The 19232-nt window shown below is 43.0% G+C and overlaps 1 protein-coding gene across 9 annotated transcripts in view; it reads left to right on the top strand.

Annotated features, from left to right (window-relative positions):
* Window positions 1–19232, top strand: part of ADD1 (adducin 1) — an 86741-nt gene that overhangs the window by 23696 nt on the left and 43813 nt on the right. For all 9 annotated transcript variants that reach the window (XM_032856060.1, XM_032856054.1, XM_032856047.1 and 6 more), the window contains exon 2: window positions 18252–18466. In XM_032856060.1, coding sequence (XP_032711951.1) covers window positions 18272–18466 — 195 coding nt within the window. In that variant the 5' untranslated portion in view covers window positions 18252–18271. The remainder of the gene's footprint in view (window positions 1–18251; window positions 18467–19232) is intronic.

The following is a 19232-nucleotide window of genomic DNA, read 5'->3' as shown; positions in this document are numbered from 1 at the left end:
GGCTTTAACCACTGAGCCACCCAGGTGCCCCAAGATTTTATTTTTCATGTAATCTCTACACCCAAGGTGGGCCTTGAACTCACAACCCTGAGATCAGGAGTCACATGCTCCACCAGCTGAGCCAGTCAAGTGCCCTGTAAATAACTTTTTCAACATTTTATTTCTGTAAGTTCTGTTTGGTTTCTTTTTCAGCTCTGCTCATTTTTGATAGTCTCTGAGGCTTGTCATATTGTGGTTAATTTATTTTTTAAACATTTCAGGGGCACCTGGGTGGATCACTGGGTTGGGCCTCTGCCTTTGGCTTGGGTTGTGATCTCAGGGTCCTGGGATTGAGCCCCGCACTGGGGTCTCTGCTTGGTGAGGAGCCTGCTTCCCCCTCTCTCTCTGCCTGCCTCTCTGCCTACTATGATCTCTCCCTCTCTTTGTCAAATAAATAAATAAATAATCTAAAAAAAAATTTCATACATAGTTATTCTATGTTCTGTATTATAATCTTAGTATCTGAAGCCTTTGAGGGCCCAAGTATATGGTTTATTATTTCTGATGACTGTCACTTGTGAAGATTGCTTTTGGGTTTGTGAAATTTTTACTAAGACCTTCTGTTTGGTTGATTTTAACGTGGGGAAAAACCTGAGGATCAACGTTAAGGTTGTTTTTCCTGAAAGGATTGTATTTACTTCTACAGTGAGCGAGGGTCACTGCTCACCTGAGACCATTTCCACCCTCTTGAGAGTTCCAGCTAATTGCCTCTGTTTTTGCCTCCAGCAGTGCTCATTTTTGGTATTTGACCTCTGCTAATGTTACCTGTTGTGAGTGGTTCCCATTTGGAGTTAACTAGTTTCATTGCCATGGTTTTAGGCCTTTTTTTGTTTAGCCCTTGTATTTCTTTATTTCTTATACACAAATAACATTGGTTTTTATGGCAAATCTTATGGAGTGGTAGGGCCTCTCAAATATTTGCCTTACTTGATCTCCAAGTGGTGTTTATTTGTAATGGAAATAGTGGTCATGTGTTGGTTCAAAACTTAGGAAAAGTATATTCAGTATGAGTGATTCTAATGTGCACAGTTTGAGGGTCCATGGAGTGAGTGAGATGTGATGTTCTTGGTAGAGGAAAGAACCAGCTCTAGCTTGGCCAGCATGTGAACCTTTGATGATAAAGTCATTACTTTGCTCAGTTTCATCATCTATTTTATCATCTATAAAATAACTAGATGACCTTTTTTAAGAAAGATTTTATTTATTTATTTGACAGATCACAAGAGGGGGAAGCGGCGCGGGGGGGGAAGCAGGTTCCCTGCTGAGCAGAGAGCCCTTCGAGGGGCTCAATCCCAGGACCCTGGGATCATGACCTGAGCCTAAGGCAGAGGCTTTAACCCACTAAGCCACCCAGGTGCCCCAAGATTTGTTTATTTTTAGAGAGAGACTGTGTGCGCAAGCACAAAGCCAGAGGGACAGAGAGGGAGACTCTCAAGCAGACTCCACACTGAGCTCATACACCTGGATCTCACGACCCTGAGATCGCCACCTGAGTCAAAAAATCAAGAGCCTGACGCTTAACTGACTGTGCCACCCAGGTGCCCCCTTATTATATTAGTTTAATAAGCATTATTTAAGATCTGTGTTCAGAGCATTGTGTTGGGAATGTCAGAAGATAAGCATTGTAATCGCTCCAGACTTCAGTAAGCTTGCAGTCTAGCAGTTGTTTAAACAGGGACAATACAGGGGCACCTGGGGACTCAGTCATTTGAGGATCCTATTCTTGATTTCCTTCCGGGTTATGATCTCAGGGTTGTGGGATTGAGCCCTGTGTCGGGCTCCCTGCTCAGGGGGCAGTCTGCTTGGTATTCTCTTTCTCTCCCTCTGCCTCTCCCTGTATCCCCCCTTCCCCCTACCCCCACACACCCTCTCTCTCTCAATTAAATCTTTTTTAAAAAATGGGCAATACAGAGCAGTGATGCCATCTGTTAGAGGGACCTCTAGTAAGCAGTGCTGCTGTGTGTCTCTGTGCACATATTAAGGAGGACAGTTAATTAGTGCCATCATAGAATGTTCTGCCAGTGTCCTTTTTTTTTTTTTTTTTAAAGATTTTATTTATTTATTTATTTGACAGAGAGAGATCACAAGTAGGCAGAGAGGCAGGCAGAGAGAGAGGAAGGGAAGCAGGCTCCCTGCTGAGCAGAGTGCCCGATGCGGGACTTGATCCCAGGACCCTGAGATCATGACCTGAGCCGAAGGCAGCGGCTTAACCCACTGAGCCACCCAGGCGCCCTGCCAGTGTCCTTTTTTAAGAGATTCAGTCATCTTTAAAGGTGCTGCTTATGATAATAGTTACCATTTATTATGGTTCCTTAATTTATTGCTTACTGTGTACCAAGCACTATACAAAACACTTGACATAAGTTAACTCATTTAATCTTTAATCAAGAAAGTAGATAATGCTACCATTCTCATTTTACAGATGAAGAAACTAAAATATACATAGAGAGAGATGAAGAAGTGTGCCTAAGGATATGTAGCTAGTAAGTGATGACCTGGGACCAGAACCCAGGTGGTCTGACCCTGGGGTCTAAACTCTAATGTGACTTGAACATGTTTATTATAATCAGTTAACATTGGGAGCCTAATGGAATTTTGTTGAAGACCCAAGCCAGATTCATTCTTTCCCTCCCCCTCTCCCCTTCCTTCCCTCCCTTCCCTTCTTTTAAAGATTTTATTTATTTGTCAGAGAGACAGAGAGAGTGAGCGCATGCGTGAGAGCGAGCGTGAGCGCACAAGCAGGGGGAGCAGCAGGCAGAGGGAAAAGCAGGCTCCTGGCGGAGCTGGATGAGCTAGGAGCCCTTTGCCAGACTCAATCCCAGGATCCTGGGATGAAGACCTGAGCTGAAGGCAGACACTCAACCTAGGCATCTCCCAAGCTAGATTCTTTCTGTGCCAATCTGTATCACATGGATTTTGGAAATATAAAAAGGATAGAGTACATTAAAGTTCAAACTAAATTTGTTTAGTCAAACAGATGGTTTGGTTGGTTTATCTTTAGGCGCCTCGCCCTAAATTGTTTTCAAAACCACACCCAAGTCAGTTTCAGTAAGGCACACTCGAGTATTGGTTTAGGGATTGAGTTGAAGTGAGAAATCTCAGTTAACTAAACTACACGTGTTGATACAGGTAGAATGCAATAATTATTTTGTTGTTGTTGTTAAAATATAAAAAGGTAAAATAAGTTTTATAATGGGATATTATTTTTAATAAGTTTATAATAGGATGCTATTTTTAATTAAAATAATGTATTTTAACTTTAAGTTGGTTAAACCTAATGTTTTTGAAGTTTTTGAAGTGAAATTTTCATTTATTTATTTGATATTTTTTATTTTTTTATTTTTATTTTTATTTTTTTTTTTTGGTCAGAGAGAATGAGCACAGGCAGAGTGGCAGGCAGAGGCAGAGGGAGAAGCAGGCTTCCTGCTGAGCAAGGAGCCCGATGCGGGACTCGATCCCAGGACGCTGGGATCATGACCTGAGCCGAAGGCAGCCGATTAACCAACTGAGCCACCCAGGCGTCCCTATTTGATATTTTTTTATTTATGTGACAGAGACACAGCTCTAGAGAGGGAACACAAGCCCAGGGAGTGAGAGGAGAAGCAGCTTTTGGCCAAGTAAGGAGCCCGAAGTGGGCCTGGATCCTAGGACCCTGGGATCATGACCTGAGCCAAAGGCACACGCCCAACATCTGAGCCACCCAGGCACCCCTGAAGTGAAATTTTTGGCATGTTACTTTTATACTCCATCAGACATTAGATAATTAAAATATTTCCTATTGACAGGGTATCCACTGTGTGTCAGACATTGTACGAGATATTTTACTTTTATTATTTCTAATTGCCCCCAAATCCTTGGAACGTATGACTTGAAAGAAAACTGAGGTGCAGGTCAGACTGTGTAGTTTGTGGGGAAGCAGTGAGGTGCTGCTGGCTCAAAGCTGAACCAAGCACCAGCGGGCCTGTTGGGGAGTGAAGAACCACACCTCTGTGTCTCTGGGGAGAGGCGGTTAGTGGAGATGAGGTAACTGGAAAATGTAATTTATGAAAATTAATTCCAGATGGGTTAAGGACGAATGTTTAAAACTGTAGAGACTGTGGGGAAAAGCAAAATAGAATGTTTATCAGAGAGAATTCCTGAAAACTTTCTTGGAACATTTTATGACGCGTGCCTGAGAAGGAATGAGAACTGTCTCTTGAAGAGCAGAAGATCTCAGAGGAAAAGTTTGCAGAACTAAATATGCAAAATATTAAAATATTTGCTCACTGAAAAATAAAATTGCAGAAGGTAATAGTCTGGGGGATCAAATATGACAAAAGTTCACTAGGTATACCACTTTTTTAATTTGTAAGAATAACTACATCAGGATTTTTTTAGTAGATAGACGGACCAAGAAAGTTGGAGATGTAAATAAACACTTGAAAACCATTTGTCCTTACCTGCTAATCAGAAATGACAAAGCACCCACTTCCGATCTACCAGAGCAGGAAAATGTTAGTGATACCTTTGTTTCTTTCTCAGAGCATGTGAACCAGAAAGGAAGTGAAGCTTTAAGTTTAGTTCTAACCTATTTGGGAGTTTTACTGTGTACTTTCTTCCTAGCCACAGGCTTATCTTTTCAGCAGTTACTCTGGAGAGTATTCGCTCTTTCACTCCTTCCTTAAGCAACTGTGTTTCCAGCCCCCACCCTAGGCAAGGCCCTGCAGCTAGGATTTTCTAAAGGGGTCACATTTTCTGGGATATTTATTTTATTTGCAATGTCGCAATTATTCGAGAATGCTTTGCATTTTTATTGGTTTGTCAAAACATGCTGTAGTTTTTCAGAAGTGTTCTGAGCTGTTGTGTGGAAATAATTTTGAAGTACAGTATGTCTTGCTTTTGGGACCTGAATAGGTCCAGTTACAAGAGTTTGAAGGTAGAAGCAGGGAGACAGGACTAGCGGAAGATTAAGAGTCCTGTTTTGGGCAAGTTAGGTTTTTTTTTTTGTTTTTTTTTTTTTAAGATTTTATTTATTTGACAGAGATCACAAGTAGGCAGAGAGGCAGGCAGAGAGAGAGGAGAAAGCAGGCTCCCCGCAGAGCAGAGAGCCCGATTTGGTGCTGGATCCCAGGACCCTGGGATCATGACCTGAGCTGAAGGCAGAGGCTTTAACCCACTGGGCCACCCAGGTGCCCCTTGGGCAAGTTAGGTTTGAGTGGACCTTTGGTATCTTTGCTTCTTTACCAAAATGTAAATGAAATATTTTAATGCTTAAAGAAAATGATGATAAATTTTGTTTTATCCCTCTCTCCCAGGTCCAAGCAGATGCCAGCCTTCACTCTTGGCTTTGGCTCTAGCTGTCCCTCTGCCTGCAGGGGGTGGATGCCCATACCACCTGTGTTGTCACTTTCCCCAGGGTCTCCCTTCACCCTCCTACTTATTGATGCCACTTGCCTCCCCACCTCCTTGTGCGTCTAGTCCCCTACCCATAGCCCTTCTTGCTGCCGATGCACTGTGTGATTTACTGATTTCCCATGCTGACTGCCAGGACCTGTCACTTATGTTTGCAGGCTAAGTGCTGAGCTTTTTAGATTTTGGATTGTCTCCTTTACTGCAGTAGTGTCGTGTCTTTTGAAATGGCACTGTTTTGAAAAGTCAAAACGAATGAATGTATGTAATTTGAAACAGAATTTTCCTTTGTCTAAATTTATTTTTTGACCCTTTTTTGGTTTATGGTTATTAAGACTTTTTCATAATTTCCCCTTTAAGGTATCATCTGGAATTTTTAATTCAGAGATTATTTGGATATTAACATAGTGCTAGTGATATTGAGAAATAAATTATGTATGTGAGAAATTGTTTTTTAATGTATTTTTGAAACTAGTTGGAGTTGTGAAGAGATATAAACATTCAGTTATTTGTCATAAGCAATACAAATCCTATGGGGAAGAAGTGGTTGGGTGCTGTGGCGTGCTCGTAGGCCTGGCTGGGATCCCTAGGCCACTCCTGTTGCACCTTTCGTCTCCTGGTGGCATTTATCCCTTCTCAGTGACCACCTGATATACAAACCCCCTGCTGTTTTTTTTTTTTTTTTAATTTTATTTACTTATTTGATAAAGATCACAGTAGGCAGAGAGGCAGGCGGAGAGAGAGGGGGAAGCAGGCTCCCTGCTGAGCAGAGAGCACTATGTGGGGCTGGATCCCAGGACCCTGGGATCATGACATGAGCCGGAGACAGAGGCTTTAACCCACTGAGCCACCCAGCACCCCTCCCCCCACCTTTCTGGTCTCTTACTCTCATCATTTTCTTTTTTCTTTTATTTTTTTAATTAAAGATTTTATTTATTTATTTGACAGAGATCACAAGAGCGGCAGAGAGGCAGGCAGAGAGAGAGAAGGAGGGGGGAAGCAGGCTCCCTGCTGAGCAGAGAGCCCAATAGTGGGGCTCGATCCCGACCTGAGCCGAAGGCAGAGGCTTAACCCACTGAGCCACCCAGGTGCCCCAGTGGTGTATTTTTAATATATATATTTTAAATTTTTCTTTTTTTAATAAAATTTTTCTTTTTTAATAAAAATTACTTAAACTTTAAAAATATATATGTATGAACAATAAAGACTCTTCTGGCCATCTCTGTCTTCCCTCTGCCCAGAACCTTCTCACTTCTAAAAAGGAAGCCACCATTTTAAGTTTCTTGTATATTCTTTCATTTCTTTATGCAAATACAAATATTTTTCTTATCACTGCTCTTTTCCCCTAAGAGGCACTGTCTATATGTCATTCTTCATATTTTGCTTATATATCCTTATTTTTGTGAAAACTGAATCTTCTAAAAACTTGTGTGCTCATAATTACTTGGTGGCATAAAGGGGTTTCATCCCCTATCAGCTGGCATAATTACTTTTCAGAGAGTATACCTTTGGCAGAATTTTACTTATGCTTGTGATTTTAAATACTTCCTGACTAGCTCCAAAGAGGACAATCTGGCCCTGTTTTCAGAAGTCCCAGAGTTAATAAAGTAGCTCACAGCTCGACCTTTGCGTGTGCAGAATATCTATGTCTTAGCATGCTCAGCACTAGTGTCCTTCTCAGTCTGTTAGCCCTGGGTGACTATTATCTTCAAAGCTTCCTTTTATCATTTGTCTTCTATGGGAACCAATTACTTCAGTACTAGGAACATTTAGTCACCGACCATTAAATTCTAAAAAAGCTGTTTGTTTTCGTGGTCAGTATTTTTAATTTCCCTTACTTATAACCCTGCCAAACATCCCCACCTCCTCCCTCCCCCCAGAAAAATAAGCAGAAATCCAACTCAGACCCTTTATCAAGCTGCACTTTATGGAATGAAATTCAGGGAGAGTTTTGTTTCAGTAAAACAGCAAGTTTTGAAAGCCTCCATGACTTCAGTAAAAATATAATGAAAAATAAAAATTGTATAGTAACTGAAGGACAGGAATGGTATCATGAAGGAGCAAAAATAGAGAAAGTGGTTGGCACTGTCAGAGGATAAAGTTGACTTTTACTCTTGGTTTTGTGTGGTGGTTCAGGGCATGTGGCTTAGAACGCGTGGATCGGGAATTGCAGTGGAGACTGTCCTATGGAATGGCTGTTACTTGTTAAATTGTGAGGCACAGTATATAAAATTACTCCTCCCACATTCCTTTTTTAAAATCTGAAGTGCAGTTTCCTTTGTGGAATTTCTTCTTGAAAAGCACTTGTTTGGGACTCTTGATCTCAGGGTTGTGAGTTCAAGCCCCACACTGGGAGTAGAGATTACTTAAAAATAAAATCTTTTTTGTTTTTTTAAGATTTTATGTATTTATTTATTTGACAGACAGAGATCACAAGTAGGCAGAGAGAAAGGGAAGCAAGCTCCCTGCCAAGCAGAGAACCTGATGCGGAGCTCCATCCCAGCACCCTGGGATCATGACCTAGCCGAAGGCAGAGGCTTTAACTCATTGAGCCGACCAGGCGCTCCTTAAAAATAAAATCTTTTAAAAAAAGAGTAGCACCTGTTTGAGAGGAAACTGACTGATAGGAGCTCACGAGCCACCTGTAAGTACTGGATGTCACTATATTTCTTCTGTATGGAAGCGAATTTTGTGAAATTAGTCATGAAGAATGATTTTTGTCTTTCTTCACCATTCTTCCACTTCACAGATCTTTATTGAGGGCCTGTTAGGTGCTAAATGGTGGGGAGAGGGCTCTGAGCTTCCTGCCCTCGGCCAGTGCCCCCTTCCGACTTCTTGTGTGGCAGTTGAGGGATGAGCTTGGCCCTTGGAGCTAGTGACCTTGGGCCTACGGCCTGACTTGGCCCTTTATTTATTTTGAGACCTCAGGAACTTAAAACTGAGTCAACTTTTCACCTGCAAAGGGGGAACTGTCACAGAATTGTTAACCTGGACTAATTTGGGTACAAACATGGTGCCTTGCGGGGCCTTTGTCACACTGCTCTGAATTCCTGTATGGGGCTCTCTTCTGGTTCCCTTGCGCTGGCTAGATGTCTCCTTCTCCCCTGGATCGGGAAGCATTAGGTGTGGAGTTTGGGAGTGACAGATGTGATGATTGTAATTACAATGATGATTTCTCATTTTCTCCCCGCAGTGCTCTTGGCTACGTTGTCTCTGATTCATTAGGTTAGGGAGATATTTTTACTTTATGGATGAAGACTTCGTCCTTGTTGAAGTCATACAGCGGAAGGAGTGGGACTAATCACTGATGCTAAGCCCAGTGGTCTGTCTGCTGCGCAGTATTGACCCTGGGACTGGAGGGTCCTTTCAGCACAGGAAGACTGCTTAATGAGAAGCAATTAGGACGACAGTCTCCAAATCAGAGTTTTATTTTCAGATTTTTGTTTTTCCACTTATGGCTGTGCGTCCTTAAGTGACTGATCTCTCTATAATAGTACACCATAGAATTGATTAACCCCTAACTGTAGGGGTGCCTGGGTGGCTCAGGTCATGATCCTGGGGTCCTGGGACCGAGCCTCATTTTGGGCTCCCTGCTCCGTGAAGAGTCTGCTTCTCCCTCTGCCTCTGTCCTGTCTCCCCTTCCCACCCCAGCTTGTGCTCTCAATAAATAAATAAGAAATTTTAAAAAAGGAAGCAGCTCTGCTTAAAAGAACAACATCAGGTATATGTTGTAAACACTGAATAAACTGAGGAGGATATGGGCTAGGGACTTGTTAACGAATCATCACGTCAGGGAGAGAGGAAGAAAGAGGACCCACCCAGATCATCATTTCCTGATTAGAAGGAGTGTGAGTGTGGGTGACAAAGCTGGGAAGCATCACTTTGACTAAATTTTATTTTTTATTTTTTTCTCTCTTTCCTGATTTGACCCATGCTAGGACATGAGGTGAGGAGTGGTGTGTCAGAAACTGCTGACAGTTTCTGTCTGCATGGTTAGGGGCAGACACCGGAGCGAGGCAGCCGGAGTTCCAGTGCAGCAACTTCATGCTGGCTGCTCAGCTGCTTTGTGCCTCAGCTACCTTATCTGTGGGGAATAATGAGTTAATACAGATACAATTTACTTATGTATTTACTTAATACATAATATGTATTTACTTAATACATATACATTTACTTATTAAAAAATTTATTAGGACATACATGCACGCAAGAGGGGGGAGGGGCAGAGGGAAAGTGAGACAAGCAGACTCCCTTGGAGAGCCCCCCTCAACGCAGGACTGGATCCCAGGACCCTGAGGGCATGACCTGAGCCAATCCAAGAGTCAGATGCTCAGCTAACTGAGCCACCCAGGCGCCCCCACCATTGAGATTTAAATCACTGACCACATAGTAAGCAGTGATTATCTTAAAGGGGCCTTTTGAGCAGTTTCATCTGCGAGAGAACATCCGGAGACACAGGAATAGAAATGATCCGATCAGAGTAATTAAAGTCTTTCACTTAACTTTGAGATCCCAAGTAGGGCATAGCAGTCTTCTTTGAAGAAGATTCTGTGAAGAAGATTCTTAAACATCAGGTGGGTGTTTGTACCTCAGGGGAAGTGGAGAACGAGGCTAGTAATGTGAGCAGTGAGGGTATAACTCACTGTGGCTGTGTTTTGTTTCATGTAGGAGAGCTCCAGGGTTGGGCCCCCTCCTGCCAGTAGGTATTAGGGATTCCTCTTTCCTTGACGGGCATAGCAACCCAGTTGCTTGAAGTCCCTTGTGAATTTCTGGCTACAGTTTTCATGTCTCTTGCTTTCCCACCTGAGGCGCTGGACAGGGTGTGGACTGTGTGCAGCGCTATTCCCAGTCCTTTGCCTGAGCTTAGCCATCAGTGTCAGCTCTTCCTGTTTAAAAGCTTGTCACTCTATCCAGCAAAGACTCCACATTTTAAAAAACGTTTACCCCCAGTTTTACTGAGATATAATTGACAAAATTGTAATATATTTAAAGTGTGCAATCTGATGATTCTCACAATCAAGTTAACACGTCCATCACTTCTCATAACTACAGTTTTTGTTTTTGTTTTGTTTTGGGTGAGTCTGCCATTTATTTCATTGAGTGTGTGCTGATGATGCAGTTTAATTCTGGGTGGAAATCTCATGGAGCCCTTCCAGAGAAGTTAGGATGTCCCTTGTAGTGGGTAGCCTACTGCAGGAACACAGTGTCTCTTGAGTCCCTACTCTCCCAGGGGTCGTGTACAAAAATGAGTTAAAGGCTGAGTGTCTCTCTTCTCTGTGGGCCCACAGACTAGAGATGGAGTGAGTGTAACAGATGTCTGGTCCTGTTTGAAAATGGCTGATGAGAGGTCAGAGTAAAGTACCTCAGGGCGCGGGAGGCCAACGCCGAGCTCAGGGGCTTGGGGACGCTTCACAGAGCAGGGCAGATTTGAGTTGGATCTTGAGAACGAGCAGGCCTGAAAGGTTTGAGAGAGAGAACATTTCAGGTGGGTCATTGAAAGCTCCTTGAGTACCTTCCTGCTGGGTGCCAGGGAGCAAGTGTGAAAGCAGGGACCTTGACCGCTCGCTCACTGTGCTGGCTCTCCTGCTCTCTATACAACTCCATAGGTGTTCGGTCACCAGGGGACTGCTGCCTGCTCCGTGCCACCTGGAAGCAACCACTTAGCTCTATAAGCATCTCCTGTGAAGCCTTCCGGACAGGCCTTGGGCCCGCCCTGACAAAGTATCATAGCCTGGGGGGTGCGTACAGCAAAAATTCATTGCGTCTCAGTTCTGGAGGCCAAAAATGCAAGATCAGGGTGTCGGTAGGGTTGGTTCTTTCTGAGGCTATGACGATTAATCTGTTCCAGGCCTTTCCACCAGCTGCTGGCAGTTTTCTGGTGATGACTGGTGTTCATTGGCTTGTAGATGCATCACCTCAGCGGACCTCTGCCTTCATCTTCACATGGTGTTCCCCGTGTATTTATGTCTGTATCTGAATGTCCTCTTTTTATAAGGACACCAGCCATATTGGATGAGGGGCCCATACTGTCCCAGTATGACCTCGTTTTAACTAATTACGTTTGTCGTGATCCTGTTTCCAAATATGATGCATTTTGGGGGAACACAGTTCAACCCATAACACCCTTACTCTGCTCTTTCTGCCTCCCACCATCAGACACTTCTCCCTGCTGATGTAAGTGGGTTTCTGTCATGGCAGCACGACTGTTTGATTACATTTATTTGTCTGTCATCTATTCATTTTGCAACTTTTTATCTCCAGTGCCTTACACAGAATGGGGAAAGTAGCAGTAGTGGAGATCTGTTAAGCACCAGGAAGTAATAGAAGTCAAGGAAGGTAGTACAGAGGTCTCTTCTTTTCTTGTTTTCCTATTGACTCCAAAGGCTGTCTGGATTGGGTATCAGGTGGCCAAGGAGACCAGCAGAAACGACCACTTTTATGATTTTTGATACCTTCTGATTTATTTTCTTTACAGCAATAATTCATTATCACCTGGCAGTCATTATGGTTTCTGAGAAATATTTTTTTTTTTTAAGATTTTATTTATTTATTTGACAAACAGAACACAAGTAGGCAGAGCAGCAGGCAGAGGGAGAGGGAGAAGCAGGCTCCCCCCTGAGAAGGGAGCCCGGTGTGGGACTCAGTCCCAGGACCCTGGGATCATGACCTGAGCTGAAGGCAGCTGCTCAACCTGGGAGCCACCCAGGCACCCCCTCTGAGAAATGTTTTAAGAATATTTAGAAACCAATATGATCCTCTGGGTCTTCTAGCAGACACTTGATCCAGAGAATTTTGTTAATGGCAACTTTCTTGTTGTTTGGTTTGAGTGTCCTGACTTTAGGGATTCAGCAATAAGACAAGTGAAGGTCAGAATAGTTAGCCATTAGCAAAATGTCTGTGCTGGGAGGGAGATGCGAAGAAATAATTGAATGTGCCCACAAGCTTTAGAATGAGCTCATGGATATTTTAGAGAAACAAAAATTTGTCTAGTTTCTGATCTAAAGTTTAGTTACATGTTGGGATGGATCATCCTGGGGCTAGAATAACTTTGGTAAGAAAGAATATTCCAGGGCACACTTTGTTATTTCCAGATCAGTAAATAACATACAAGCCCCAGTGGTGTCTTGTGGGACATTAGACAAGGGATGTTGATGTTAAAATATCCTTTCATCCCATTATCAGTGGTTTCTTTGTGAAAGAGCTTGCTGAAATGCGTCCATCTGAAGTCAGGCAGAGAGCAGCTTATGTAAGGTCTTGAGGTACTTTATTCCAAGAACAGGGAAAATTATGGAGCCTTTCAGACAATACAGAATAGACAAAATTTATATGCAAACAATGAATCGTGGACCACTACATCAAAAACTAATGGTGTACTGTATGGTGACTAACATAATAAAAAAAAATAAGAGTACTGTGGTGAATCCTGCTTTATCCTTCCTCCAGCTTCAACATTATTAGTGTGTGGCCCGTCTTGTTTATTTTGTGTAACCTGTACTCTCCCTCCCCCCAGAGAAGCTGTAGGCAAATTCTAGATACTCTTTCATATACAAGTATTTCTCTATGTATCTTATATGTCTAATATAAACATAATAATATCACACCTAAAACTTTTAATAATAATTCCCTAATGCCTTCCAGGTCTGGTTGGTGTTCGAATGTCTAACTGTCTCAAATGTTATTTTTAGATTTAGATCAGGATTCAGCTAAGTTATTAGCCATCAGGCTTTTTAAAAAAAATTTTATTATTTATTTGACAGAGACAGTGAGAGAGGGAGCACAAACAGGGGGAGTGGGAGAGGGAGAAGCAGGCCTCCCACTGAGCAGGGAGCCTGACGCAGGGCTTGATCCCAGAACCCTGGGATCATGACCTGAGCCAAAGGCAGACGCTTAACAACTGAGCCACCCAGGCACCCCTAGCCATCAGGTTTTAAGCAGGGGAGTGAGTGCTGACATTAGGCGTAATTTTGAAACTCCCTGGTCTCTCTGGGAGAATGGCTTGGTGTGGGGGGTTGTTGGGGGACAAGGTAGGGAAACAAATTAGGAGGCTGTTGTGTGTCCAGGAGTGACGTGGGCACGGTCGGGTGTGGGCTCTCATGTGGACAGGCCAAGGTTGGTTGTCAGGGTTCATCCAGACTTTTGGGTTCTGTTGAGTGTATGTGTTTATTTGAAAGGATTGTTCCCGGAGATTCCTTTGATTTAGGTAGCGACATATTAAGATTAGTGAAATCTTAAAATTCTTATACAGGTAAAATGATAGCAGCTTGCTAGAATATCGAGATAGAGAAACACTGATCTGCACTTTTCTTTAATCAGTTTGTTCAGCTTTAGTATAGTTAGCCATTGTATTATCTTGTCTGTGTGATTGTAATTATAGTAGTGATAGGATTACTGAAAAGATTAGGGAATTTTATATTTTTTCACTTAAATGTTATCTTTTATGTATGTTATATAAAAAATCTTTTTTTTTTTTTTTTTTTAAAGATTTTATTTGTTTGAGAGAGAGAGAGATCACAAGTAGGCAGAGAGGCAGGCAGAGGGGGAGGAGGAAGCAGGCTTCCTGCTGAGCAGAGAGTCCGACACGAGGCTCAATCCCAGGACCCCGAGACCTTGACCCAAGCTGAAGGTAGAGGCCCAACCTACTGAGCCATCTAGGCGCCCTGCCAAAAATCTTTATAGCTTCATAATACTGCATTGAACAGATTTTAATATTGATTTTGTGACCAAATATTGGTCACAATAGTATTGACTTGTATACTGTTAGATGTTAATAGGTGGGCATTTCAGTTATTGTTTTAAGAGATTTATAGAGAGCCCGAGCAAGCGCTGGGGGAGGGGCAGAGAGGGAGAGATCAGGTCTCTAGCCGGCTCCCTACAAGAGTGTGGAGCTTGAAGCAGGGTTGTCTCTGGCCCTCTAGGTCATGACCTGAGCTGAAATCAAGACCTGGATGCCTGGCTATGCCACCCAGTTGCCCTAATACCTTTTAAATTATTTTAAAATACTCTAATGTTTTTTTTTTTTAAAATACTCTAATGAAATTTTTTTTAAATCTGCATTTTCCCATTTTTTTTCAAAAAATTGGATTAAGTAATAACTTACTTATAGAGATCTTTCTAGAAAACTTGGCTGCCTTAACATGCTCTTAAAAACTAGGTTAATGAAACCTGAAGGCATAACTGACAAAAACTAAGTACAGTTTTGTGCTTTAACAATAGAATGATGTTTTTTCTAGATCACTGGGCTCAGAATATGTGTACTTTGATTTAAGTGTATAGACTTCTTATTGAAGGAAGGAACACGTGCGTATCTAGACTGCAGTCCTCATCTGACACATTCACACAGCAGCTCCTCATAAAAAGAGCAATCTCTGCCTTATCTCACTTTTCAAAGACATCGTGTGTCAGCTCTGGGACAAGAAGAGGGTGTTCCCGGGTCCATACTCTGGTGAGAATGGCTTCAGATTGGCCTCGTTTAGTGATAGAGAAATAACAGTGCTGTGTGTTCTTCTCCTTTTCTTGTTTCTGAAACACTGAAGTAGAGTCTTTGTGTTATTGGCTCGTGATGTTCAGCTTCATTTCCATCTGATGAAGAAATGTCAGACAACCTTTGTTTTGTTCTTTGCATCATTCTTTAAGAACAAACTAGGTTAAAGTGAACAAATTAAACTGCAAATTTAGAGGATACATTTAGAGAAGAGTAAGTTTTAAAGACTACAGCCAGGTCCTTGGTTTATTTATTCTGTGTTGACTTTTAGTCACTAATTGTTTTCATACTTTCAGTCCTTAAAATAGTGTTAGTTTAAGCATACTGTTAGTTCTGTCATATCTTTAGGTTTCAGAAGAGCAATATCCAGATTGATCTGTCTTAAAAAGAAGGGGGGGGTTTCCTCCAACTGATTCTTTGACTGTTGGTACCATAAGATATTTTTTAAATGAACTCTTCTTTAAAGCCTTGCGTTCCCATTGTGGTCCAAGTTCAGTGACACCGGTATGACTTGGGAGCTCCTGAGAGATGCAGAATCTCAGGCCCTTGATTTCCTCCCTTCCCATCCCTTTGGGGCCATTGTACCCCCGCACTGCAGCTTTTGCCTGGCCCCCTGTCCTCCTCACTATTTACAGTGTGGCTTAGAGGTTAAGAACCTGCCAGGTGGCCTGCAGTTTGAATCCTAGCCCTGCTGCTTCCTAGCCGAGTGACCTGAGTTCCCTCATCCGTGAAGTGAGGAAAACACGAGTGTATCCATACACAGGGGAGCGAGAGCATGAGCACGAGTGAGAGCCAATGGACTCCCCTCCCCTCCCCACCATTGTGTCCATGCTCTGTGACAGCACAGCAAACCTGCCGGTACTTCCCAGCTTCAAGTCATTTTCTTCTTCTTTTTTTTTTTAAGATTTTTATTTATTTATTTGTCAGAGAGAGAGAGAGAGAGAACAAGTGCATAGGCAGGCAGAGGCAGAGAGAGAAGCAGGCTCCCCGCCAAGCAAGGAGCCCGATGCAGGACTCGATCCCAGAACCCTGGGATCATGACCCGAGCCGAAGGCAGTGGCCCAATTGACTAAGCCACCCAGGTGACCCAAGTAATTATCTTCTTTTTTATTTTTTTATTTTTTTAAGATTTTATTTATTTATTTGACAGAGATCACAAGTAGGCAGAGAGGCAGGCAGAGAGAGAGGAGGAAGCAGGCTCCCTGCTGAGCAGAGAGCCTGATGCAGGGCTCGATCCCAGGACCCTGAGATCATGACCCGAGCCAGAGGCAGAGGCTTTAACTCACTGAGCCACCCAGCCCCCCCACCCCCCAAGTCATTATCTTCTTATTCACATCTCATGATTCTGTGCGTCAGGGATGTGGGCAGTGTTAGCTGCTCGGTTCTTGTAGGCCACGGGATGGTTTTCAGGCTTTTTTAAAAAAAAATATTATTTATTTATTTGACAGACGGATCACAAATAGGCAGAGAGGCAGGCAGAGAGAGAGAGAGGAGGAGGAAGCAAGCTCCTCACTGAGCAGAGAGCCCGATGCAGGGCTTGATCCCAGGACTCTGGGATCATGACCTGAGCTGAAGGCAGAGGCTTTATTTAACTCACTGAGCCACCCAGGTGCCCCCAGCCTTTTTAAAAAAATTGTGATTGTAATGATTAAGTTGTAAGTGTTCTTTATATATTCTGGGTGTAGATCTCTTCAAAGATAAATGATTTTCAAATACTCCTCCCATTCTGTAGCTGTCTTTTTATTCATGTGTCCTTTGAAGCACACTTTTAAAGAAGTCCAATTTATCTCTTTTTTTCTTCCTGTTGCTTGTCCTTTTGATGTCCTATGAAACTGTGTCTGACCTGAAGTCTCATAGATTTACTCCTGTGTTTTCTTCTGAGAATTTGATAGATTTTGCTGTTCCATTTTGGCCTGTGCTCTATTTGGAATCAATATTTGTGTGTCGTGTAAGGAAGGGACACAGATTGCATTTAAATAGCTCCTTTAATCGACTCTTTAAAATCTTCCTTGTTCATCCTGTGTGGCCTGAGGAACTGTTGTCCCCTCACCATCAGAACTCTGCCTGTGGCTCCTGAGTCTTTCTCACCTTGTTTCTTCATCCTTTCCTTCTTGTTCTCACTTGATTCAAAATCGTCTCTCTGTATACTGCCAAGTGCTAGGGACTCGCCCATGTGCTAGTTCTGCTCCTTCCCGCTCTGCAGTCCACTAGCCAGTTTCTCTCCTCTCCAGCGTTCGCTGCTGTCTCTGTGCTGATGACTTCTGATCCAGGTCCCTCTTCCCTTCTCATGAGTCTGGGAGCCCAGCTTCCCCAATGGGAGCACAGTGTCCGGTTGCTTTTTGTACCTAGCACAGTGGTGAGATGTAGTAGATGCTCAGTAAACACTTAGTTGTCAACAATAGAAACGAAACTATTTCTATGCTTAGTAAAGGGTGCTCTTTAGTGATTTAGTAGTTAAAGATGAATATAATTTAGTATTTGAACATCATTTCAAAGAAAAGATTGGGATTAAAAAGAGTGTAAGTCAGTAGCCATAATAATAGACTTTTAAATTTGAGTCATTTGGGCATCTTTTAGTCACAGAATAGGGCATGTTGATGTTTTCAGTACCTGCTATTTTTCGAACTGAAAAGGTGATCTGATGAGGAGCATTTCCCGTTTGCATGAATTTAGGTGTGTGAGTAGCTTCTTTCTTATTGATCCGTTTGGAGAATCCTTTGCAAAATCACTGCTAACACATTTTCAGGAAAATATCATAAGTCAGATTTCTCCGGAAATGAACTGTGCTTCTCCTGGTAGGTCCTTTCTGTATGGGACAGGATCGTGACTTAAACTATCTTGTCAAAATTCAGTATCTAGGGTTGCCTAGGTGGCTCAGTTGGTTAGGTGTCTGCCTTCAGCTCAGGTCACGATCCCCTGAGATCAAGTCCTGCATCAGGCTCCCTGCTCAGTGGGGAGTCTGCTTCTCCTTCTCCCTCGGCTGGCTGCTCTCCTGCTTGTGCTCTCTCTCTTGTTCTGACAATAAGTAAACTCTTTTTAAAAAATTCAGTATCTAATTCTTTTTCAGTTTGACAGAGGATACAATAGCTTTGTGAGCTTGTTTTCCTGTTGTCTGCCAAAAAACAATGGCGAGGACAAAAAATGCCATTGGTCTGTAGAAGGGTGGGAGATGGCTGGTGTGTGCCTCCGAGGCCACAACGATACCTCGCACGTGATGGCTCTGACTCAGTCACTCCTGACGTTCTCACACTGAAGGCTGTGTTTGCCAGGCTGATGTGCTTGTGATGAAATGCTGTTGGACATTGATTCAAACACAAGACTTTCTTGTATGTTGATTCTGTAGGAACCGAGAAAGATTGTGCCATGAATGGGGACTCTCGTGCCGCGGTGGTGACCTCACCACCCCCGACCACTGCCCCGCACAAGGAGCGGTACTTTGACAGGGTGGATGAGAACAACCCGGAGTACTTGCGAGAGAGGAACATGGCACCGGATCTTCGCCAGGACTTCAACATGATGGAGCAGAAGAAGAGGGTGTCCATGATCCTGCAGAGTCCTGTAAGCCTTGTTGCTGCACAAGGGTCTTTTTCCTTCTCTGAGGCTTCAGCTCTTAGCTCTGTTGTGCATGCCAGAGTGCCTGCATTTCCACCCAGGAAATTCTTGCCTCGTGTGTATGTGCATGGCTGGGGAAAGAATTCCATTCAGTTCAAGTTATCAGGCAGAATAAATGAAAGATCTTCATTGTCATAAAGGAGAGGAGGTGCTGGCTTCTCCTTTTTATTCTCTCCCTTCTTCTCCAGAGAGTCTCTTTGTTTTTCGAACTGTTTAAAAATTACTGTTACCTCTAGGCCCCCTCCCCTGGTGCTGGGTACTTGGTAGGCCTCAGTAGGACCTCATCATTGATTGGTTTTTCCTCTAGTGACACCAGCACTTTAAGCCACAAGCATGCCCTCTGTGTTCTGTTCACGTCCTTACATAAAGGAGTTCTGTCTCCATCACTTCCTTGTGTTGCTGCTGCTGCCCTCGTGTGTGCTTCATTTCTTTTTCCCTTCTGATCTTGTTCCCTTAAAGCTTCGGAGTGTTATTAGGGAGATACTCATGGAATTCTTTTAATGTTTGTCTTTTACATGCTGCTCAAGGAACCTGGAGAGTTAGCAGTGAACAGGACAAATAAATGCTCTAAGAGATTTTGTTTGTTTGGTTATGATTAGTCTTCACATATTGTGGAGGTATAATTTAGAGGAATTTATGCAGATCTTAAGTGTACAGCTTGGTGAGTTTGGACATGAGTATAACACCTGTGTGAGCACCTGCTGGGTCAAGT

The sequence above is a fragment of the Lontra canadensis genome, unplaced genomic scaffold (assembly GCF_010015895.1).
Source record: "Lontra canadensis isolate GAN:19392208 unplaced genomic scaffold, GSC_riverotter_1.0 scaffold1, whole genome shotgun sequence".
Classification (NCBI taxonomy): Eukaryota; Metazoa; Chordata; class Mammalia; order Carnivora; family Mustelidae; genus Lontra; species Lontra canadensis.
The sequence above is the reverse complement of the archived record's forward strand: the minus strand, read 5'-3'. Positions and strand labels throughout refer to the sequence as shown.